Below are 23982 nucleotides of genomic sequence, written 5' to 3' on the forward strand. Positions count from 1 at the left end.
CCCCATTGTTTTGGTTGTGGAGATGGAAGAATGATGATGCTGACCGTGATAATGGTAACAGCTTGTTTTTATTGAGCACTTACTGTATGACTGGGTGAGTGCCTTTTACAACAACCTAATGGCCTAGATCCCACTGTGTCCCTATTTTCCTGTTGCACAGTGGTTAACTGATGCATCGCCTTCCCCTCTTCACCCCCCCCCCCCCCCCCCATGTATAGTTGTTCACAGCAGAGGTGAGATTTAAACACAGGGAGTTTGATTCTGGCCTTTGTTCTTAATTAACCTTAGTGTTGTTGAGAGGGTATAAGGTGAAATGCAGGAGTAGAAATTCTGGGCAGAGAGTTGGTGTTTACTTTCACACTCCTGTTTCCCAAGTTTTTTGTTTTTTAAGGATCTTATTTATTTATAGACGTGATTTTTTAAATTTGTTACTCAGCAAATATTCACAGTGCCCGCAACGTGCCAGGTCTGGGCCAGCAGACACAAACAAAGCCCCTTCATGGAACTGACAGTCTGGAGGAGAGGCAAGAGACTCAGACGCTTGACAAATAACCTTCACAGGCTCATTGCCACTGTGATGAACTCCATAAAGGAAAAAATACAGGGATCTTGGAGAGTATGATAACTGTGGAATGCAGGGTCTGACCCAGGAGTGGGGGTTGGTGGCACCGAGGAGGGTCTTCTAAGCTCCAGTGAGGCTGAAAGCTGAATGCAGAGGGGAAGCAATCCATCTCCAGGACCAGCTGGAAAGCCCCAACTGGTCATACCCCCAGGCTCACCGCACTCTGAGGAGACTGCCTCAAATCAGCATTTCCCCACCTACTAGCAAGTCACACAGCTAGTTGGGGCTCAGTTTCCTCATCTGTAAGAGAGGAGCAATGTTAGTCATGGTGGCAACCTTACTGGTGGCTCTGAGGGTTAAATGAGTTAATATGTGTATTATTATAATATGTCATATTATATATATTATATATTATAATTTGGTTTTTAAGGATCTTATTTATTTATAGACATGATTTTTTAAATTTGTTACTCAGCGAATATTCACATTGCCCACAAGGTGCCAGATCTGGGCCAACAGTGCCCACATTAATTTATTATAATATATGTTATATTATAATAATATATTATTATATATTATATTAACTCATATATGACATTTAGAACAGTTGCTGGCTTGGAGCAGAGGCTCTATGGATGTTAATAAGTAATTAAAGCTAATAGAAAATAATTAATTAGCTAATATTAAGCTAATAGAAAATCAAAGAACCCAGCCTAGAGTCAGAATCTAAACTAGGAAATGCTTGATAGGGGCTGCCAGACACAGGGATTTGGTGTATGGGTCAGGGATGCAGCCACTGGATACCACCCCCAGGAGGCATTCAAAAAACATGTGGGTGGACTGGTCTCGCAGTGAAGAGGGGAGAGCACTACGGGAGTTTAGGATCTGGGGGCCAAGGGTACTAAGTATCCCTCAATGCAGAGGATTGGTACAGTGACAAAGGGTTGTTCCACCCAAAGTGCCAGCAGAAGCCCTCTGGGGTGGGCCTCCTGCTGTCTGTCTCCTGTTGCGTTTTCCTCTGCAGATAGAAAGATGGCCGTTCTGGCAGATGCAGGCTGCCCGCAAATGCCCAACCACTGACTCTACCTCCTGAAATGTTTATGTGTTATCCCCACCCCGTAGCATTTGGAAGTGCTGCCAGCTTGTCTGGCAGAACATGTGAAACCAAGTAAGTAGTCCTGGTTTATCAATCAGGGTGCTTGGGTTGCAAGCAACAGAAACCAGTGTGGGCCCCCTGCAGCAAAAGTAAAACAAAAAGCAGCTCTGGGGCATTTCAGGGTGGGTGTTCAGGACCATGTTCTTAGGGGCCATCCCATCCTGGGGTTGGAGGAGGCAGTGGAGTGTAGCTGTGAAGAACTCTGACTCTGTAGCTGACCTCTGGGCCATGCATCCCAACCTCAGTCCTTATTCAGAAGTTTCCCAACTTTTCTGTGCCCTAGTTTTTCATCTGGTGCTAAGAACCCGAGACTTGTGAGACTCAGTAAGTTGATGCTTGAGAATTTAGAACAGTGCCTAGTACAGAATATGTGGCTACATGAATATTAGCTGCTATTTTTATTTTACTGCTATTGTTATTACCATTATCATTTTATCAGCATCTTAAAATTCAAATTCCTCACATAGAGCAGCTGGTTGGCCTAACTTGCATCATTTGAGTGGGCAGGGTACCCCACAGATAGGAGGAATTGGGGAGGAATGGTTGTCCCCAGGACAGAGAGGGCTGCCATCGCCAGAAGTTGGGGCAGAGACACCAGGCAGGCCCAGATACCAGATGTCCTCTATGCTCAGTGATTTGACCTAATAAATGTTGGATATTTACCTGCTTTATGCCATGGCTTGGGTTGAGCACAGAGGATGGAGAAGAGACTGTGATTCCCCAGGTCTCTTCCTTACAGGTCTTGGAGTTTAGAGGGAAACAGCTGGAGAATGAAGGTCCCTGTTAAGACCGAGTACCTAGACCAATGCCTAACCCTTCAGAGTAAATATTTGTTGAATGAATAAACACACAGAAATGCAAACGGTTTATGGGAAGATGCAACCAAAGCATGTACTCTGTGGTCACACCAATTATTTTAAAAGAAGCTCATGTTTGCACCTGCAGCCTCCCAGAGTGAGGTGCAGGGGGGTATCTATGTGCTTGTCCTTGCACACAGTAGGTGTTTAATAAATAGCCAGTTAATGATCTCATGAGTGCATGGCCCTGCAGTCGTACAGTCGGGGCATACCCAGACTTGGGGGACCTGGCTGCCTTCTCCACTGAACAGGATGTGCGGACGTGGCTCCAGGAAGCATCTCTGTGGAATGCGGTTGCTAATACAAATGAGCTTCCTCACGTCACAAGGCATCTATTATGTGGACAGTTGGATGACTCGCTGTGGGACTGGGCGGCCTCTCACAGGAATTCCATAGCTGCATTTAATGTTTTAGGCTTCCCTTCAGAGATGGGCTTTTTCCAATGAATGACTCTTAATAAGCAAAATAACAATACCCAGCACTGTGCAGGTACCTGACAGTGCACAAGAAGATTAACCCGGAAATTCTCATGACAGTTCATGAGGCCAGTACTAATCTCCATGGCACTAAGGCTCAGAGACGTAAAACAACTTGCCTGTTGGGTGCACAACAAGTGAGGAAAATGGTTGGGATTTTAGCCACAGTCTCTTACTCCAGAGCTGGGGCTCTTCGTATGCAGCCTCCTCTCTCTCTTTTGTACTAACTTTAAAACAATATTAATTTTATTAATTTGCACATGGCACATTATTTAAAAATAAAGAAGTCAGCTTCCTTTCCATCCCTGAACCCTCCACGAAGCAGCCACGATGACCCATCTTCTTTTAGAAATTCTCTGTACACAATAAATACTCAATACATACACATGGTAGTCACTCTACACCAAGGGCAGCAAACTGTAACCCATGAGCCTAATTTGGTTTGCTGCCTCTTTTTGTATGGCCCAGGAACTAAGATTGGTATTTATATTTTTTAATGGTTGGAAAAAATCAAAGGAATAATTCATGACATGTCACATTATATGAACTTTGGGTTTTAGTGTCCATGAATAAAGTCTCACTGGGGCACGGCTGTACTCACTCAGCTACATATTGTCTGTGGCTGCTTTTACACCATAACAGCAGAGTTCAGTCATTGCCACAGACCAGATGGCCCCAAAACTTAAAATGTTTACTACTTGGCCCTTTATAGAAAAAGCTTGCAGATCCCTGTATTACACGCTTTCTTTCAGCATTGTGTCTTAGAGTACTTTTCTTGTACTGGTGTCTGTGTTCCCTGCGCCCTTATACATTAATTTTATTTCATGGAAACAGAACCTGGGTGCAAGCTGTGCACCAAACCCAGGTGTGTGGCTGGAGGTGGATTGGTTGGTGCATCCACTCCCACTCACTTTAAGCATTTCTTGGGCACCAGCTGCATGCAGGACCCTGGCTGGCAGCTGGAACAGGTCTAGGCCTGCCCTCAGGAAGCCACAGGCCAGTGGGGGAGTTGGACATTATCCTGCAGTCCCACAGATGGATGTATTCAGGTCTGCAATCATAGGTCTTCTCTGACTTTCTGCCCATTTCCTGTGCTTTGTTTTTATTTGTGACCTTTTTTAGAGTGTGTATTTATATGCTTCAAAAGTCAGTTCTGTGTGTGTGCCCAGGTACGTCTGTGTGCATGTACATAGACATCACACAACTGACAGGTCTGTCCTCTCCTACCCTTTCCCTGCCTGCCTGGTTCCTCCACCTCTTAAGTAATCATTTGTATTAGTTTCTGGGATATCCTTCTAAGCTTTTTTAAAAAATACAAATACCTGCTTTAAGCTTCCTATCCTTTCTTATACAAAATGTAGCCTACTCTACACCATGTCCCACAATTTGCATTTATTCATTCATTCATTTTACTTGATAGCACATCTTGGAGCTCTCTCTTTATGCAGCTGAGTGGCTTCTTCCAGAACAGAGGGAAGGCCTCTAAGGCTAAAGAAAGCGGGGGTTGAGGGGAGCCTATTCTAGTTGCAAGAGCCTCATGATCAAAGGAGGGAACATGGCCTTGATTCTAGGAGTACCTGGGTGTGGAGTTCTGCTCTGTTTCCTTCCATGCCCTGCTTTTCTCTGTGGCCGGGTACACGTGGCCTTTATCACATGTGGCCAAGGAGAGGCCAAGAATGTCCTTGAGAGCGGGTAATGTGGTTAATAGTGAAAGAAAATTTCTCCTGGGAGCTGGTTTCATGAGGCATGATCTAGTGTCCACGGGTTTGCAGGCCTATCCCTCTGGCCTCCACAGTCCTTACCAATCATGTGCCAAGTCCCATCACCTCATGTTTTTTCGGTGGACAAAGTCATGGTGTTAACCGCAGCAGGTGTTTAGAGGGTAACACACACACTGACTGCACTTAGTTCCAAGGTCACCACGTAGGAAGTGCTCTGTGTGTAGTAGTGATAGCTTTGGTTTCTTCAGGGCTGGCCAGATTCATACTTGTTAGTGTAGTTCTCAATGAAGAGTTTTGATTAGGGAGCCTGATCACATGGGGTCTTATATCCCCTCTGCCACTTACTGTCTGTGTTGGGCAAGTTGATTAATGTCTGTGTGCTTCTGTCATCTATCTGTACATGGAGATAATAATTCCTACCTCTTGGTCCTGTGCCAAGGAGAAAAGGTGGTAATATTTGTATTGCACTTGAAAAGATGCACAACAAGTAGTGACATGAGCAGATGCCAGCTATTATTTTTATTTTGCCACATACCTTTGCTTTCCATCAGGAGCTTTGCATAGCAGACTCAGGGGAACTCATTGCCAGTGACGGTCGTGCTACCACCATTTTAGGAGAGCGGTACCCTTCATTAGCACCAACTCTTCACCTTTTCCAAAGAACACCTTTCTGCAGATCCCTGGAGCAAAGCATTGCCTTTTTAGTCAAGAATAATAATCCCAACAGACCCACTCCCCTTTGTATGTCATTGGCTATGTAAAGTCACGTGTCCACTCTTAACTGCAAGAAAGGCTGGGAAATCAAGAACCTTCCTAATTGTCCCTCCTAGTAGAACACAAATATGATCACAAGCATGCTCAACAAATATTTGTAAGAGCACAAACCCATTTACCAATCCAACCATCACAAGGGACTCTCCTCCCAGCATTTTACACATGGCCGTGTTGTAGTCAATTTGCAGAAAGTGACCCATAGAATATGGCAAAGCAGTTGTTCCCCAACCCGAAGCACTGGAAGAAAGCTTGTGAGGGACACAGTTCTAAAGCCTCATGAGCTGTATCTGTCTAATCAGGGAAATAACTCAACCTCCTAGATCAAAGAGAGGCTGGCTCTGGGAACTGGGCCTGGAGCAGGCAGAGAAAGGTTGCTGAACCGGTTTCTTCAGGCAGGTCTGTTTGCCTGTTTGTCTGATTGCCTAGTGGACAATCCCATTGGCTCAAGAGGCCTTCCAGGTCATCTCTTCCCTTAGACTAGGCCTCTCTCTGCAGCTGGCTAGATCCCCTGGGACTGGGAAGGGCCTACTGTGTGTCCAGTGCTGTCCAGGGTGCTGGAAATAATCAACTGTACCTCATAAATATTTCGTTTGGTTCCAGACCACCACAATAAAGCTAGTTTCTAATCTTGATGGTGGAGGGACTTGCCTTCAGTTTGTAAATAAATTGTGACATCTGTGAAATGTAATAAAACAAAGCACAATAAAACAAGGTATGCCTATAACATTTTGGGGGCACTCACCCTGTGAATTGCAAGTGGTTGGGTTAACTCATGTAATCCTTTCAGCATATCTGTCTTAGACCCATAACAGATGTGGAAAGAAATTAAAACTAAAGTACAAATTGTTTTTAGAAAACTTATTTTACATAATGTTTAATTTTTTCCTTTTTTAAAAATATATTTTATTGATTATGTTATTCCCCCTTTTCACTCCCCTCCACCCTGCACACCCCTCTCACCCACATCCCCCACCTTTAGTTCATGTCCGTGTGTCATAAGTTCTTTAGCTTCTCCATTTTCCATACTGTTCTTAACCCTTCCCCTGTCTATTTTCTACCTACCATCTATGCTACTTATTCTCTGTACCTTTTCCCCCTCTCTCCTCCTCTCACTCCCCTGTTGCTAACCCTCCATGTGATCTCTATTTCTGTGGTTCTGTTCCTGTTCTAGTTGTTTGCTTAGTTTGCTTTTGTTTTTGTTTTAGGTGTGGTTGTTAATAATTGTGAGTTTGCTGTCATTTTACTGTACATGTTTTTCATCATCTTTTTCTTAGATAAGTCCCTTTAACATTTCATAAAATAAGGGCTTGGTGATGATGAACTCCTTTAACTTGACTTTATCTGGGAAGCACTTTATCTGCCCTTCCATTCTAAATGAAAGCTTTGCTGGATAGAGCAACCTTGGATGTGGATCCTTGCCTTTCATGACTTGGAATACTTCTTTCCACCCTCTTTTTGCCTGAAAGGTCTCTTTTGAGAAATCAGCTGACAGTCTTATGAGAACTCCTTTGTAGGTAACTGTCTCCTTTTCTCTTGCTGCTTCTAGGATGCTCTCCTTTATTTTCATCTTGGGTAATGTAATTCTGATATGTCTTGGTGTGTTCCTCCTTGGGTCCAACTTCTTTGGGACTCTGAGCTTCCTGGACTTCCTGGAAGGCTATTTCCTTTGCCAGACTGAGGAAGTTCTCCTTTATTATTTGTTCAAATAATTTTTCCACTTGTTGCTCTTCCTCGTCCCCTTCTGGTATCCCTATAATTTGGATGTTGGAACATTTAAAGATGTCCTGGAGGTTCCAAAGCCTCTCCTCAGTTTTTGAATTCTTGTTTCTTCATTCTTTTCTGATTGGGTGTTACTTTCTTCCTTCTGTTCCACTCCATTGATTTGAGTCCCAGTTTCCTTCCCATCAATGTTGGTTCCCTGTATATTTTCCTTTATTTCACTTAGCGTAGCCTTCATTTATTCATCTAATTTGTGACCAAATTCAACCATTTCTGTGAGTATCCTGATTACTAGTGTTTTGAACTGTACATCTGATAGGTTGGCTATTTCTTGCTCACTTGGTTGTGTGTGTTCTGAAGTTTTGATCTGTTCTTTCATTTGGGCCTTTTTTTTTTTTTTTTTTGGTGTTGACACAGCTGCTACGTAGTGAGGGGCAGAGCCTTATGTGTTCACCAGGTCAGGGGGACCCAGTCCCTGGATTGTTGGATTGTGATGCTGTATGTGGGGGCGGGGTCCAAGAGGGAACAATGGTGCCTGCTCCGCTCTCTGCTGGATTTCAGTCATTTCTGCAGCTTCCCCCAAGCAAATTGAGCCCTTCTAGTGCTGATTCCTGTGTGGGTGGGTTTGTGTACATTCTAGGACTCTGTGGGTCTCTCCAACCAACTCTCCTGTGAGGCTGGGAGTCTCTCCTGGCACCTCAACCCCCACAGGTGTTTTCAATCGGTGTTTTGAGGCTTTAGTTTCCCTTCCTGGGACCCTGGGTTGCAGGGTCTATCTTGCTCCCGTTTTGCCTGGTTTGTCTGTACGCGAATATGGGACCACCTGTTCGCCAGCTGACTTGTGCGCCATGCCCGTCCACAATCCACCACCTCACTGGGTCCGCCCACTGCTGCTTTGTGCGCCCAGGGTCTGCCAGCCGCCCTGCCGGGAGCCCTTTCCTTCCCAGTTCCCCAAGTCCACCCCTCCTACTGGTCTGGATGAATGCGTCTACTTTAACTCCTTGGTTGTCGGACTTCTGTACAGTTCAGTTTTCTGTTGGTACTGGTTGTTTTTTGTTTCTGAATTGTTGTTGTGTTTATTTTGGTTGTGCGAGGAGGCACAGTGTGTCTACGTATGCCTCCATCTTGGCCAGAAGTCCAATATTTAATATTTTAATTATGAATATTTGTTATTTCAGAATAACATGAGCCTTTTCATCAGTGGCTTATTCTGTTAGCCTGTTTTTTAAAACCAAAAAACAAATTGACTTTTTTTAGAGCAGTTTTAGGTTCATAGCAAAACTGAGGGGAAGGTACAGAGATTTTCCACATGCCCCTGAAACTGGAAAAGCCAGCATTCGTGCTGCCTCTTCTACCAGAACCAGTAAGTAAAGACAGGGATTGAATCTTTATGGGGGCTTTATTCAGATGCCAGTGATCTGAGAAGACAGTAGATTGTGCATCCTAAAAACTGTCTTTAGCATCTCATCTCAAGTCAGCCTTTTTTATAAGGATAAGAAAAGGGTAGGTAACAGGTTTGGAATTCAGGGGAAAAGGTTAATCAGATAAAAGTTGCATTCCAGCAACTTTCCTAGTATCCCTTCATCTGCTGACCAGCAATTCTTTTTTATATTTGCTATAGAAAGCAGGAAAATAATTTATCTCAAAAGATGGCAGAAGTAAGAAATTTCATCCTGAAAATATACTTGGTGTGATTCTTTTGGGACAGATCTCCTCTTGAACATGCTCTTTTGGCTGCCGCACTGGAGTGTTACTGTCTCATGACAGTTTTTAAACTTGTCGCTGATTCCCATGTCATAAGCAAGCAGGAGCCATCTTCGAATTCACAGGTGTCAAGGAGAGAGTGCACGTTTCTCAGAAGAATAGCACCTTTTATCTCAGAAGTGTGCAGACACATTTTATGTAAGGAGGCACATAATTCATCAAAGCATAAAAAAGGTACAGGAAAATTGCTGCATTGTAGAATAAGGTATTCAGCTATGGTGTGAACGTTTAAGGCAGCTGATGGCCAAAACAGGCGAGTCAAGGAAGGCAGTCTGGGTTTGGAGGTGGCTTTGCATCTAGAGGAATTCTCTTCATGACCTCAGTGGCTGAGCACTGGACAGTGGGTCTTCTTCAGGGACAATGATGTTTGAGATACCAACTGGTTTCATTTTTCAACTCTGGTCCAAAGAGATAGTTGAGTTGGGCCAGAATTGCAATCAGCCAAAAGAGACAGCAGCAAACTGAACAGGTTGCCAGTATGGTAATGATAACTCCCTGGTTGGGACCCTTAGGGATGAACCAGGGGATCAGGAGGCCAAAGATGTTCCAGAACATGCTCATCACAATCAAAGGTACCATGAGGCCACTGTGTGCCATGGTTGACACTGGAGTTGCCAGCCCCTGCCCCACTGCCGCACTTTGGTCCCACGCAGAAGTGACCAGCAACTCTCTATCTGTGTCAAGGTCAGCAGACATTCTCTCCCTGGAACACAGTGGCTCAGATGCCATCTTGATCACTTGCGTTCCTCCTGGGGCACAAAAGTTGAATTGCTTGTAGGCCTCTTAGAGTCAGGGTAGATCCACTCATACATTCCAGTCCCTGGAACAACAGCTTTCGACGGGTTTTAATTACTAAGCCTATTAACTATAACTAAAGTTAAAATATTTTAACTCTTGAGCTCCCACATTATCAACATCCCCCACCAGAATTGTACATTTATTACAATTAATGAACCTGCATTGACACATTATTATCACCTAGAGTTTATAGTTTACACTGAGGTTCGCTCTTGGTGTTATGCATTCTGTGAGTTTGGGCAAATGTATAGTGACATGTGTCCACCATGATGGTGTCAGAGTATTTGCATTGCCCTAACAATCCTGTGTGCTCTACCTGTTCATCCCTCTCCCCTAACTCCTGGCAACCACCAATCTTTTTACTGTCTCCAAATTTTTATGTTTTCAAGAATATTGATCAATATACTATGTAGTCTTTTCAGATTGGCTTCTTTCGCTTAGTAATAAGCATTTAAGGTTCCTCCATGTCTATTCATGGCTTGATCTTTTCTTCCCATGGTCTAAATGCACCACGGTTTGTCCATTCACCTACTGAATGACATCTTGGTTGCTTCCAGGTTTTGGCGATTACGAATAAAGCTACTATAAACATCTGTGTGCAGATTTTTGCGTTGACATAGTACTCAACTCACTTGGGTACATACCAAGAAGTATGTTTAGATTTATAAGAAATTGTCAAACTGTTTTCCAAAGTGGCTATATCATTTGGCACTCCCATCAGCAGTGAATGAGAGTTCCTGTTGCTCCACATCCTTGCCAGCATTTGGTGTTGTCAGTGTCCTGGATTTGGGGCATTCTAATAGGTGTGTGGTGGTATCTCATTTTTAATTTGCATTTTCCTGATGACATATAGTGTGGTGCATCTTTTCATACATTTATTTGCCATCTGTACATCTTTTTTGGTGAGGTGTCTGTTAAGGTCTTTGACCCATTTTAAAATTGAATTGTTTGTTTTCTTCTTGTTGAGTTTTAAGAGTTCTTTATATATTTTGGAAAACAGCCCAAGATATTTATGTAAATATTTTCTCAGAGTCTGTGGTTTGTGTTCTCATTCTCTTGACAACATCTTTCACAGATCATCTTTTAATTTTAATGAAATCCAATTTGTCCATTTTTTTCTCTCATGGATTGTGCCCTTGGTGATGTATCTAAAAGTCATAGCTGTGCCCTAGGTCATGTAGGTTTTCTCCTATGTTATTGGCCAGTTTTATAGTTTATGTTTTATATGTAGGTCTGAGACCCATTTTGAGTTAACTTGTTGTGAAAGGTGTAAGGTCTGTATTCAGAGGTTTTTTTTTTTTTTGCACGTAGATGTTCACTTGTTCCAGCACCATTTGTTGAAAAGATTATTATCTTTGCTTCGTTAGTATTGCCTTTGCTCCTCTATCAAAGAAGAGTTGACTGTATTTATGTGGGTCTATTTCTGGGCTCTTTATTCTGTTCCATTGATCTATTTGGATGTTCTTTCACTAATACCACTGTTTTAATTACTGTAACTTTATAGTGAGTCTTGATGTTAGGTAGTGTCAGTCCTCTGACTTTGCTCTTCTTTAATATTGTGCTGACTGTTCTGGGGTCTTTGCCTCTCTAAATAACTTGCTGAGAGTTTGATTTGGATTGCTTTGAATCTGTAGATCAAGTTGGGAAGAACTGGTATTTTGGCAATATTGACTCTTACTATGTATGAACGTGGAATATCTCTCCATTTAGTTAGTTCTTGTTTGATATCTTTCATCACAGTTTTACAGTCTTGCTCATATAACTCTTATGTGTATTTTGCTAGGTTTATACCTAAGTATTTCATTTTGGAGGGTGTTAATGTACATGGTTTTGTGTTTTTAATTTCAAATTCCACTTGTTCATTGCTGGTATATACGAAAGGGATCGACTTTTGATTATTAACCTGTATTCTACAATCTTGCTATAAATGGTTATTGTTACCAGGAGTTTTTTGTGTTCAAATCTTTAGGATTTTCTACATAGGTGATCACGTCATCCACAAATACAGACGGCTTTATTTCTTCCTTCCCAATCTGTATATCTTTTTTTTTTTCTTTTCTTGTTTTATTGAATTAACTAGGACTTTCAATACATTGTTGCAGCGATTTTCAACCGGTAGGCCACAAGAATGTTTAAAGTGTGCAGCACCTGACTGTAGTCAGGGCACTGACCTGTTCCCCTCAGACTGTCCCATTAGAAAATGACAGCAGCCAGCACAACAGTAGCTGTCCAGTGGGGGTGAATCAAATTAAACCTATTTCTTTTGTCAGATCTGATGATATTTTTTTTGATATACCAAAGTATATTTTTTGGTATGCCACAGAACTTAGTACTTCATTTGTTTATGCCATGAGGTGAAAGGGGCTGACAGTTGCTGTGATGTTGAAAAGCAGTGGTGAGAGAGGACATCCTTGTTTGTCCCTGTTCTCAGAAAGTGTCAAACTTCTCAGTATTAAGTATGATATTATAAAATTGTCTTTTCAGTCATTAGTTCCCCAAGCCCAACATTTGGAGGGTGGGAGCCTCACATCCACTTCCCTTAGTCCAATCCTGACCATGCAATAGGTTTTTAAAATACGTCTGAATGAATGAGCGAATGAGTGGCTCATGTGGTACTGTTAACAGCTAAACAGAATTGACTTGGAGTATCTTTTGAGCAGGTGTCAAATCGGAATTAGAGAGGCAGCAGTGGATAATGATTAAAAGAAGATTCTGGAGCCACAGGTCAGGGTTCTAATCCAACTCTGCTGCTTACTTACTGGGTAACCTTAGGCAAGGGACAGTACCTCTCAAGACCTCAGTTTTCTCATCTGTGAAGTGGGGATAATAATAGGACCTATCCTATGGGGTGGCTATGAGGGTTAAATGAATTGGAATTTTAAAGTATCTGGCACACAGGTACAGGTGTAGGAGTCAGCTATTGTTCTTAGGTGTTATATGGTAATTTTGACTTGAAGAAGAATAATTCAGCCTTTGCTTCAAGTATGAGGAGAAACAAGCTCAATTCCAGGGGAGATGAAGTTCAACCACTGAGCCTGAGAACCAGTGACTTCAGTCAAAAACGGCCGCTCAGCACTGCTGTGAAATCAACCCTGATCAGTAAGCTTGCTCAGTACAGATACAATTAGAATTAGAACTTCTGGAGTTGTGAGGAACTGTGTGTTCTTTGTGAAAGGAGTTGGAAGACAGACCCAGCCTGGCTGAATCTCTGAGAACAATGAGTCACTTTCCCAGGTGTGCCGTGTTGTTGCAATCTCGGGGAGCATCGCCGTGAGTCTTCTGCAGGGCAGGGCAGGGCAGTGGGTAAGGGCCCCACACTGTATTGGATCCTTACTGAAGTGCTAAAATGTGACCTTGGGCAAGTGACGTGCTTTCCGAGCCTCCATGGCCATCTCTGTAAAATGAAGAAAAGAACAAGTTACTACACCTGGAAACTTATTTATGAGGTTCAAACTACTAAATCACCTTCCACAGTTTCTAGCACAGAGTAGGTGTTCACTAAATATTAGCTGCATCACTATATTGTAATTGTTATTGTTGTTACAGTTGTGCTTTAGGTTGCTTTGGAATAATGCTGGTCTGGTAGTCTACAAATATCTCTTAGGCGGACAACTCTCAAATATCTCTGGTGCAGACAACTCTATAGCAAACTAGAGCATATCATCCTGGTGAACCCTCAAGAAGATAATTTAGGTAGTCATTCAGCAAATATTCATAGAGCTTCTAATCTGTGCCAAGCACTTTTGTAAGCTCCAAGGACACAGAGGACAAGACAAACACAGTACCTGCCCTCCTGGAGTGCAAGGCCTGGTGGCGGAAGACAGACTAGAAGGAAACAGTGTGTATCAGAGGTGATTGGTAGTGCTATGAAGAAACTTGGTAATGCTGTGAAAAAAAAAAAGCAGGCACTCTGATATGTGTGTGTGCTGGGAGGGCTACCTTAAAGAGTGGGATCAGTAAGGGCTTGTCTGAGGAGGTAACATTTGATCCAAGACTGGGAGGATAAAAAGGAGCCAGCCATGCAAAATAGTTGGAAAATGCAGATGTCTGGCAGCAAGAAGAGTATGTGCAAAGGCCCTGAGGTAGGAACAAGTTCGGCAAGTTGAAGGAGCAGAGAGGAGGCTAGCATGGCTTGATTTGGGTGAACAAAGGGGAGAATGTGGTGGAAAGGACTTGCAGGCCCTGAGTCTGCTCCCTGAAACCTCTGCTTTCTTCCATCCCTGGGAGTGTTTGTAGCGAAGGGAAGGGCTGAGGGCAGCTGATTTTGGCATTGAGAAAGAGGTGTGAGGGACTGGAGACCTGGCCCCTCCCTTGATCTTACCAGCCTTTTCTAGTCCCTGACCCAGAGACTGCAGGTCATTTAAGTACGAGACCCTTCACTTCATGGCTGGGTTCTCTGACTTCCCGACCAAGGCTGTGGTTTTCATTTTTTTTCCCCAAAGGTGGCCCAGCTGTGCTGTCATGCAAATCCTTGCAAATCCTTGACACTCTACGCCCAAAGCCCACTTTCTTCTTATCCAAAGGAGGCCAGCTGAAAGCTAGCTGCCCTGGAGAAGCTCTGGATAGCAGCCAGGCCAAACCTAGCCTTGGTAAGGGTGTGAGGCATTAATGAGCTCTTTGGTTTGTGTCATAGGTGAGGAGGGTGTTAAAGCACCAGGACTTGGTGGAAGAGAGCAGCAGATAGGAGCCTAGACTCTGGATTTCAGCTCTGGCTTCACCACCTACCACCTATATGCCCTTGGGCAGATAACTTACTGTGGCTCTTTGCCTTGGCTTTCTCATCTGTAGGATGGGAATAATCATTTCTGTGCTTTAGAACAGTACACACAGGAAGTGCCGGCTATTATTATCATCACCTTCCGATTTTAAGTCACAGTGAGATGAGTTCCTCTTTCCTCCAGTTTCTTGTCAACAGTTACGATGCTTGGGTTTCAGTTCTGTTTTTCCATATCAGTCAGTTCTTGCCCAGGAGCTTGTTCCTGGCAAACAGCCAGGTCTCAGGTGCTGAAAAGCAGCCCTGCTCCATGGGGGACAGGTTATTCAATGCCAGGAGGCTAATTTCTCTTAGGGGCTTGCTGGGGACAGGGTGGAGATTTGGGCCCTTCAGAGCTTAGGCGTGAGGCTATGGAGCCTTGCAGCTTGACTTTGGAGTCAAACTGTAGGCAGCAGTGTCCTGGTGCCACCCTGTACTAGGTGTGTGACCTTGGGTAGGTGACTTCATCTCTCTGAGCTTCAGGCTCTTCATTTGTAAAATACCTACCTCATTGAGGTATGTGTGTATGGGGTTGGGGGTGGTGATTCACTGAGGTCACCTCATGTAAAGTCCAGAGCCAGGCACTTCCTGAGGGCTCAGTGCAGAGGAGAGATTATGTTGTGGGAGGCAGTGTCACCGAGTACTTAAGGCATGGCCTCTGGAATCACTACTCCCCAGCTCCATGGCCTTGGGCCAGTGGCTTTAGCCTCTGCGCAGCTGCATTTCCTCATGCTAAAACAAGGATGATGCTGGTCCCCACTCATCATTGAGTATGCTGTGAGCATTCGGTGAGTCAGTACCGGTGAAGCATTTGTTACAGGGCCTGGCACTCATGGAAAGCATTAACTGTCAGGATTTAACTACTGATTAAGAATGTGGACCCTTGGCCTAGCAGCCAGTGAGAGGAAACCTCACACAGAATAATGTTATGAATGGGTTGGCTTTAGGAAACTCCACTTTGACCAGCCAACTCCCCCTTGGGCATGAGAGGTGGTGACATGAGGCTCCACGTGGTTGTGTCGGGGGCTCATTTCCTCCTCTCACAGGAGAGTCGGCTTTCCGTGGCTGAATGGCATAAGCTAAATGACATAAGGAGACAGTGAGAAAGCTGGGGAGTGGAGGTACACCAGGGCCTCAGGGTGTCAAGGAAGGTTCAGTCCGTGTTCCCATATGTGCTGGCTCTGTGGTTAGTTGTGCAGGACAGGAGTGAGCGTGGGGGTCAGCAGGCCTGGATCCCAGGTGTCCTGTGGCGTGACTTTAGGTAAGTTCTTCAGACTGGCTCAGCATCAGTATTCAGCCAACACGGAGCTTGGTCATTGTTGACTCTTCTAGAAGCAGCAGGGCAGTGAGCAGGTTAGAAGGGTGGGCCCCAGGGTCAGTTACCTGTATTCAGCCCTATATATATCATGTCCAAATGGTGGGACCTTAAGCAAGCCACTTGAGTAAACTGACTGATGCTCCAGTTTATGCATCTGTGAAATGGGAGTAATATGCCCACTTCTCATGATGCTGTGTGAGGATCATGAGTTATTCTGTATAAAGTCCATAAAGCAGCACCTGGCACAGAGAAAGTCCTGCGTGCACATTGGCTGTTATTACTGCTATTACGGTTAACCCATCGTAGAGGACAACATATGCAGAGAGTATAAACCATGGGTATCTTCCAGAGAACAGAGCCCTGACGGAGGAGCTTGGGAGAGACCTCAGCCTCTGGAGGGGGTTGTTCAGAGATAACATTCGAGCTTTTGTGTTCCTAGAATGTAAGTGGAAAGATGTGAGAAGCAAGGGGATAGGAATGTGCTTAGTAGAAACAATATCTTAACTGCCATCGGGACAGGTTTCCCAAGGTCAGATTATTCCACTAGATAATTTGAGGTGGTGTATGAATAAACACTAAACATTTTAATGGTTGTACTTTTATTTGAATGCATAACAGGAAAAGAATTTCAGTAGTACATCAAGCCCAGTATTCTATGGCTGTTTCAGCTTTGGGTGAGGCTAATGTTGGTATGTAAACCAAAACAAAAGTGAGTACAGCTAAAGAAAAGTGCCAAGTAAGTAGCTGTACAGGTGTGAGGATGTGGTAGCAATGGCGCCAGTGCATATAGACCCTGGCAGTTGGAGTGTGCAGCAGTAGGAAAAAGGGGTCCAATCTGGGCTTCAATCTGATTTTTCAGCCATGGAAAGTCTGTGGCTCCCTTGGGATGTTACTGAGCTGTTGGGTCCCCTTTCTGTCTCCTCCTTGGCTTTTTCGTGCCCTTGAAGACTGGGTTACAGTCCCTGAGGGCCCTGCACCTCAGAGTGGAGCAGCAGTCTGGCACCTATAGTTCCCTCTGCCAGAGGTGATAGTGTGGGTAATGAAATGTACCAAGTGTTTGCTACCGGCACCTTCGCTCCCTGCAGTGGGATGTAGGAACTGTGGTGGGGCTTTGAGCAGCTAATTGTCACAGTGGTGATAATCTCTGACCAACACTGAGTATGTGCCAACAATGTGCTAAGCACTTCACACGCCTGATGGCATTGCACCCTTACTCTGGGAGGCAGTGTGAGTTGGAACACATCGGCCTGTGGGTGACAAGATGCCTGGTGAATCTTGGCTGAGCACTGGAGGTAACAAGCTCCAGGTTGGGGCAGAGGCTTAGTGACACCCTTGAGAACTGGGTGCTTTCTCTCTTTCTGTTTCCCAACCCTCGATGTGTAGGCATTTTGTCCCGGTGTTCATTGTTGCATGGTCTGAGGGATGGCTGCCCCCACCTAATGATAGCATCCTTATACACAGCATCTCAAGCAGGGAGGAGAAGGGGGAAAGGCTTTCTCTTCTCGTGCCTTTTCTGTCTGAAGAGAATATGTCCCCATAACAGCCCTACCCCCAGCAGACTTCTCTTTATCTCTCATGGGCCGTAAAGGAGCCAGTGGCTGCCCCTAGCTGCAAGGGAGGCTGGGAGGGTTAGATGTCTGTGCAACAGGAGGCAGCAAGAAAGACAGGGGTTGAGAATGGCCACAAATTTCAAACCAAGTGTTTGCTGCAAGTAGACACTATTATTGTATGACCCCCTCCAGAGATGAGGAAAATCAAGGAGCAGAGAGATGGCTTGTCAGGATCTCATAGAGTTTGTGGTTGCAGAGCAGGGATTTGAACCCCCCATCTTTCCTCCTCAGAGCCTGAGGTCTTAACTCCTGTATAGTACTGCCTTCCCAAGCAGAAGGCCCAGAATGCCACTCTGCCAGGACATGGTATTGCCATATAAGCCGAGATTGCTTCAGTTTGAGTATTGGCTATGGCACCTAAGAGCTATGTAACCTTGGATAAATGACTTTCCTTCTTTGTGCCTAAGTTTCCACATCTGTACCAGGGAGAAGAACGCTTAGAATACTTCCAGGCACATGGTAGACATCCGTTTTTTGATGAGTGTGTGAATGGAAAAGTTGAGTCAGAAGAGACGCAGAGGTGGTTAAATCTTTTTGGATTTGTATTCCCAGGAGGCCCTCCAGAAAAGCATTACTTCACCAGTAGGAGCCAAAATGACCCCTTTCCCTAATACTTTGTCAGTATTGGCTCTTATCTGTTAGGAAAACATTCATTGTTATTTGATCAGTAGTGAAACCAGCCTAACATTTTGGGTACATAAGAAAATGTCCATATTTTTCAGGGCTGCAAATTGAAGCACGTAAAGGTGAAACAACACATTACCTGGGATTTACTTTAATTCAGCAAGAATTTAAAATGGGAGAAAGAAACAGATTAGGAATAAATGAAGTTTATATGGCAATCTTGATAATTACTGAATCTAGGTTCAAGTACATGGGAGTTTACCTTTCTTTTTACCTTTTTAGAATGTTAACAACAGCAAAAACCAACAACCCCATTCACCACCCCAACATACACATAAACACACACACACACAGCCTAAAAATTGAACAACGGTGAGACACAGCTGATGTCCTGCTGCTCACCAGTGGTGCTGGGTAAGTGGTAGTAGCCTTGCAGCCCTTGGTGTCCCAGCCCTCCTCTCCAGGGGCGGCTGGAAGGGTATTAACTTTTAGACCCAAAGCAGCAATCTCCTTCCCTGAACCAGGCACTCAGTAGCCTTTTCCTGAAATGGGGGTTTTCCCTTCCCACCCTGCAGTGGAGACAAACTCCAGTGATCTGTTCCAGGGAAATGCCCCTCCATGGTTGGTCTGGTTTTGCCGTGGGGAGGAGGGAGTCACATGGGATGATAGCAAAAACTTAACTGGCTGATTCCCGCACAGTGACCAAATATTGACTCTAACCCCACTAGTCCTCTAAACACACAAGAGAAGTCCCTATCGAGCAGAGCAGCTGAGGACCCTGACCCTCTCTGCAGATTCCCATGTAAATAGGTAGTGGGCTGTGGGTTTTCCAGTTTGTTCTTTCTCCCACTTCCTGGTGGAGTTAGGGAGGGGCCTTCACTTATCATCTGGAGTTGGGTGTGGTCTCAGTCAGTGAAGAGAGACCCACCCAGCAGCTGAGCAGCTGACCCCTGGCCCTTCCAGAAGGGTCATGCATTAAGAATGTTTCTCAGGCAACCCAGCGGAGTCCCACATGTGCATGTGGTCAGCTGTAGCTTCTGGCTGTCTCATTTCTGCTGAATTCTAACAATTTCTCATTTCCTTTAGGAAATAAAATGACTCAAGAGAAGGATGAATAATTGTGACGAACTTGGCAATAGGGACATTGGGAACCTTGCCCTGAACCTCAAAGTTGGTTTCACTATTGGCCAGGGTCTTGAGCAGTGGTGGGCCAGGGGAAAGGGGACCTTGGGGCCAGATGTCATGGCTTCAGAACACAGCACCACCACTTTAACAGCCATGTGACCTTGGGAAAGTCATGTAACCTCTCTGCCTCAGTTTCCTTATCTGTAAAATAATAGGATTGAAAGAATAAATACTGCTTGTAAAATGTTTAAAACAGACACCTTTTTAAAAAAGATTTATTTATTTATTTTTAAAGAGAGGGGAAGGGAAGGAGAAAGAGAAGGAGAGAAACATCAGTGTGTGGCTACCTCTTGTGCACCCCCAACTGGGGACCTGGCCTGCAACCCAGGTATGTGCCCTGACTGGAAATCGAACTGGCCACCCTTTGGTTTGCAGGCTGACACTCAATCCACTAAGCCACACCAGCCAGGGCAAAACAGCCACTTCTATGGTAGTTGCTCAATTAATAGTGGCCATGCAATTATTCTATCCTACTCTGATGGTCAGGCACAGTTAGGATTGAAAACTACTGCTCTATAATAACGGTTCTGATTAAAGCAAAAATTGAAACAGAGGAAGGGGGAATCTGCAGTTTGGGGAAGTAGGTGTAATTTTGCCATTTGATGTTTAAAATCTCCTAGAAAAGCACAGGTGAAAGACTTTAAAGGGGGAAAATCTCTCTCTACTCTTCTCTGTACGTATACTGCTCATACTAAGAAAAAAGACTGGAAGGAAATGAACCAACTTCTTTATAGTGGTTACCCTGTGGTAGGAGATATGGGAAGCTATATTCTTCTTTGCACATCTTTTTTATTTTCTAAGTTCTTATGTGTGTATATAAGCATATATTTCTTTCATAAACAGGAAAAATATTTGAAAGGGTAAGAAATCCTGTGAGCCGTGGCCTCTGGGGCAGTTGGGTGGAAATCTCCCAGAGTGCAGCCGTCTGTTTACTGTTTTCGGACCCCACGCAGCCTGTTCTAGCCTTCCTTGCTGAGGTGTGCTTCCGCCCTGTAAAATTTCTACTCAGAAAATGCTTGAAATCAAAGCTGATTCCTCAACACCTGTTGCTCCACATGCCCAGCCTTGCCCTAGGTATTTGCGCTCTCTCCTATCCTTCTCTTAAGATGAAAGAACTCCATTTCTTCTGTGGCTCCGGCCTTGAGGAGGAGCCCTGGTTCTAGATGGGCACAACAGTAGTGAGTACCCTATGAGGTGTCACGCATCTCAGCTCACTGCCTGTGCTTACAGGTGCTTACATGTTAGCTGAAGTTATGAATAATAATAAAATTGAGGGCAGAGCAGTTGATTTATTTATTCAATAAATATTGACTGATGTCCTGTTCTGAGCCATGTACCAGTTAGCAAAGCAGACACAGACCCTGTGCTTGGAGCCCATGGAAAGAGAAGACACAGGAAACATACCATCACACAGGTAGGTCCTGTGTCCTAAATGCTCAGAAGAAGGATTTCCTGAGCCACAGAGCAAGGCCTACCCAGAGGTCTCCCAAGGAAGTGAAGTTTAAGTAACACATTCTGGGTGCAAATGGAAAAAATGAATTTGGTGTACATCTCTAGATAAGCCTCGCTTCTGAATGTTTCCAGCTGTGGGCAGGGATCTCCAGATGGGCGTTGCTATGGAAGCATCCTCCAGTTCTTACTTCCTGACTGAGTTATTTCCGAGTTATCCCCATGCCAGTTCCCAGCTGTAAATACAGACGTGGTGGGGTCCCTTCTTCCTGCTGCCTCATAGCTAGTTAGCTGTGCAAAGAGCGGATGTGGCTGCAAGCCAGCCCGGGAGCCTCCTCCCAGCGGAGTTGGTTGTGGAACCTGCTGTGTCGTGGTTTCTATTCCATCCAGGCTCTCTTCCCTTTGTCTTCCCTGGGACTGTGCCCTAGCCTGTGTCTTGAAACTTTAGACCCCAGCTTACATTTGATGGAGAAATGTGCTCATGAGGGCTCCCTCCATCACCCAGCTACTGGAGAAGTTGAGTCCCATCTTTAATTCAAATCCCCTGTGGAGGCAAGGTCTGCCACCCTCCTGACAGAAACTGGGCTGGCTGTTCTTTGGGACTGTTTGTGAAGAAAGTACTTGCTGACCTGAACAAGTAATAGCAAACAAGATGGGGGAGGGGTGTGGCTAATTGCTTTCTAAAATTGAGATCTTTCGGCTACCTTTCAGTGCTTTAGAATAATCATTGCTAATGTGTTTAATCTTCTTAAAAACCCAAGGAAGTGTTTGTTATTATCCCCATTTCATAGCTGGGGAAAATGGGGGTTGGCGGGGAGGTGTGGGTAAGTCCTTGGCCAGATTGCTATACCTTAAGTCCTGCCATTTTAGCAGCTTAGTCAAAGGAGGATTTAGCCAGAGGGTGCTAAGATGGCCCAGAGAAACACAAGTGCTCAGGAAGGACCGGGTACCAGTCAGTTACTTGGCTGCACGTAACAGAAACACCAACTCGAATAGGCATAAACCCCAGGAGAAAGGATTGGCGCACATGACTGGAAAGCTCAGAGGTAGGATGAGTTCTGGGCTCATTGACCCAGGAGGTCAGGGTCATCATCAGTGACCCACTTTCTTGCCGTTCCTCCCTTCTTCCCTGTGATGTCCATGTCACCCTCAAACCTGGAGGTTACAGACTGGCTGCCAGCACTGATGCAGGTTTACATCTTCTCAGCTCAGGCCTGAGAAGAGGGTATGTCCAACAACTATACTACAAAGCTTCAGAGCTTTCCTTGGATTGGACTAGCACAGGTCATGTGACCTCCCCTGAACTAGTTGCTGACAAGGGTGTGGGATCACTAATGGGGAAGTTGCTTCCACCCAAAACCACTCATAGGGGAAAGGCAGAATGAATGCTGGGAAGCAGCCAGCCTGTGGGTTGGAATCAGAACACAAATGCCACTACCAGGATTCTTTCCCTCACTGCCTTCCCCCATATCTGCTTTATTCATTTTCTTACATTCATAGTCTCTCTTTCTGCTTTTCCCTTCACTTGGTGGGAAACCTGGTCATCCCCAGACCAAGCTGTACACCTTGCAGTACAGGCTCCCAAAGAGAACAGCACTGGGTTCTCCCAGCACCCGTGCAAAACAACCCAAGGAAAGGAAGATCTTTCTTTGGACTCATTAATGAGGGCCAGAGAAGGAGTTCTTGAGACAGATCACGTGCTCTCCCTAGGCCAGTCAGCTGTAGGCAGGCAGGGATGGGATTATTGTTCTCTCTGTCCCTTCCTGGGTGTCTACTGTATCCTCTTCCCAGGACCTCTGAGCTGGGAGTCATTTAAGGAAGACCCCTGAGGACAGCAAATGGGCTGCAATTTACCGTAGTGACACTAAGACTTCATTTCACTCCTGACTTACTAGAGCATGAAAGGTGCCTGTGTATTCTCCATGTTCCCAAAGCAGTCCCCGATGGAAAGGCACCAGGCCCAGCATTGCTGGGTGCCCACCTGCTGCCCGACACCAGCCTCACCCCAAGGCCCCTCCGCTGTGCCCTCCAGCCGCCTGGCCTGCTTTCAGTTCCTTCAGCACGTCCCATTTGTTCCCAACCCCTAGAGTGCTTACTCTTCTCCCTGTCATTCCTCCCTGCCTTCTCCCTGTTCTGGCCTGCCCGTGCTGGCTGCTCTTTTAGATCTCTCCTTAAACATCTCCTTAAACATCAAATTTCTTCCTGAACCACTCCGCTTACAAATTCAGGGCCTTTTTCCTCTGTGACATCAGCTCCATAAAGGCAGGGACCGGAGTTGGTTTTGTTACAGGTGTGACCCCTTCCACCAAATATGCACATTAATAAACTTTGCTGAGGAAATGAATCAAATGATAGTAGTAATATAATAAAAACAGGAGCTGTCTTTTGAGTGGCTACTTGGTAATGGGCATGGTACTAAGCACTTTCACATATAAAACCTTGAAGTGATGACTCACATTTAACAGAATATAATAATGATGACAGTAATTTACTGGGCACTGAATGCCAGCCATTTTTCTAAGTCCCTTACCTGTTGTCATCTTATTTTACCTTTGCAGCAGTCCTCTGAGGCCAGTATTGCCATCATCCCAACATCATGGCTGAAGACGATGGCACATAGTGAACACAATGACAGGATGTTGGGCTTTCATCCTTTTGCAGACTGGGGCCTGAGGAGGATAACAGAGGGGACCCGATGGGAGTAGTGGGAAAGCTTTGAACACTGGCATGGGGATATTTTCTATGGAGATGGAGTATTTTCCCTGGGCTGCACCTGTAGAAATAGGAAATGTCTCTCTCTAAGACACATAAAAAGATATTCCAACGTCATGCATAATAAGAGATGCCAAATAAAATCATGCTGAGAGAATAGTTCCCACCTCTCAGAAGGGCACAGGCCGAGCGTGAGCACCCGCTGCAGCAGTGGTGTGGTGAAGTGGGCTTGTCCAGTGCAGGTGCTCGGGGAAGAGGACTGCCACTATGGATAGGACTTGGGCACTCTCTGTCAGTGTGACCCTTGCGCACACCCTTCCTTTGCCTAGCAGTTCCACTTCTGGGAGTTTTCACCTACAGATGTTCCCAAGTTTGACAAGTGATCTATGTCCAAGGTGACTCGTTAGGACACTGTTTGTCAGAGCAAAACATGGGAACTAACCTGTGTGTCCATTAATAGGGTACTTGGCCCTGACTGGTGTGCCTCTGTTGGTTAGGTGTTGT

At 45.0% G+C, this 23982-nt stretch overlaps 2 protein-coding genes across 9 annotated transcripts in view; one reads left to right on the forward strand and one right to left on the reverse strand.

The window, feature by feature from the left end:
* SIPA1L3 (signal induced proliferation associated 1 like 3) overlaps positions 1–23982 on the forward strand; it is a 244966-nt gene that overhangs the window by 63631 nt on the left and 157353 nt on the right. The gene's annotated exons all lie outside the window — the stretch shown is intronic.
* LOC118497701 (V-type proton ATPase subunit e 1-like) lies at positions 8884–10258 on the reverse strand. Its single transcript, XM_036012988.1, has one exon. It carries the CDS (start codon positions 9756–9758, stop codon positions 9381–9383), a length of 378 nt encoding a protein of 125 aa, XP_035868881.1. The 5' UTR covers positions 9759–10258; the 3' UTR covers positions 8884–9380.

This window comes from Phyllostomus discolor, chromosome 12 (assembly GCF_004126475.2).
Source record: "Phyllostomus discolor isolate MPI-MPIP mPhyDis1 chromosome 12, mPhyDis1.pri.v3, whole genome shotgun sequence".
Classification (NCBI taxonomy): Eukaryota; Metazoa; Chordata; class Mammalia; order Chiroptera; family Phyllostomidae; genus Phyllostomus; species Phyllostomus discolor.

Coding starts and splice junctions, on each gene's coding strand:
- LOC118497701 (XM_036012988.1), bottom strand. CDS start 9,758: ATGGCATCTGAGCCACTGTGTTCCAGGGAGAGAATGTCTGCTGACCTT.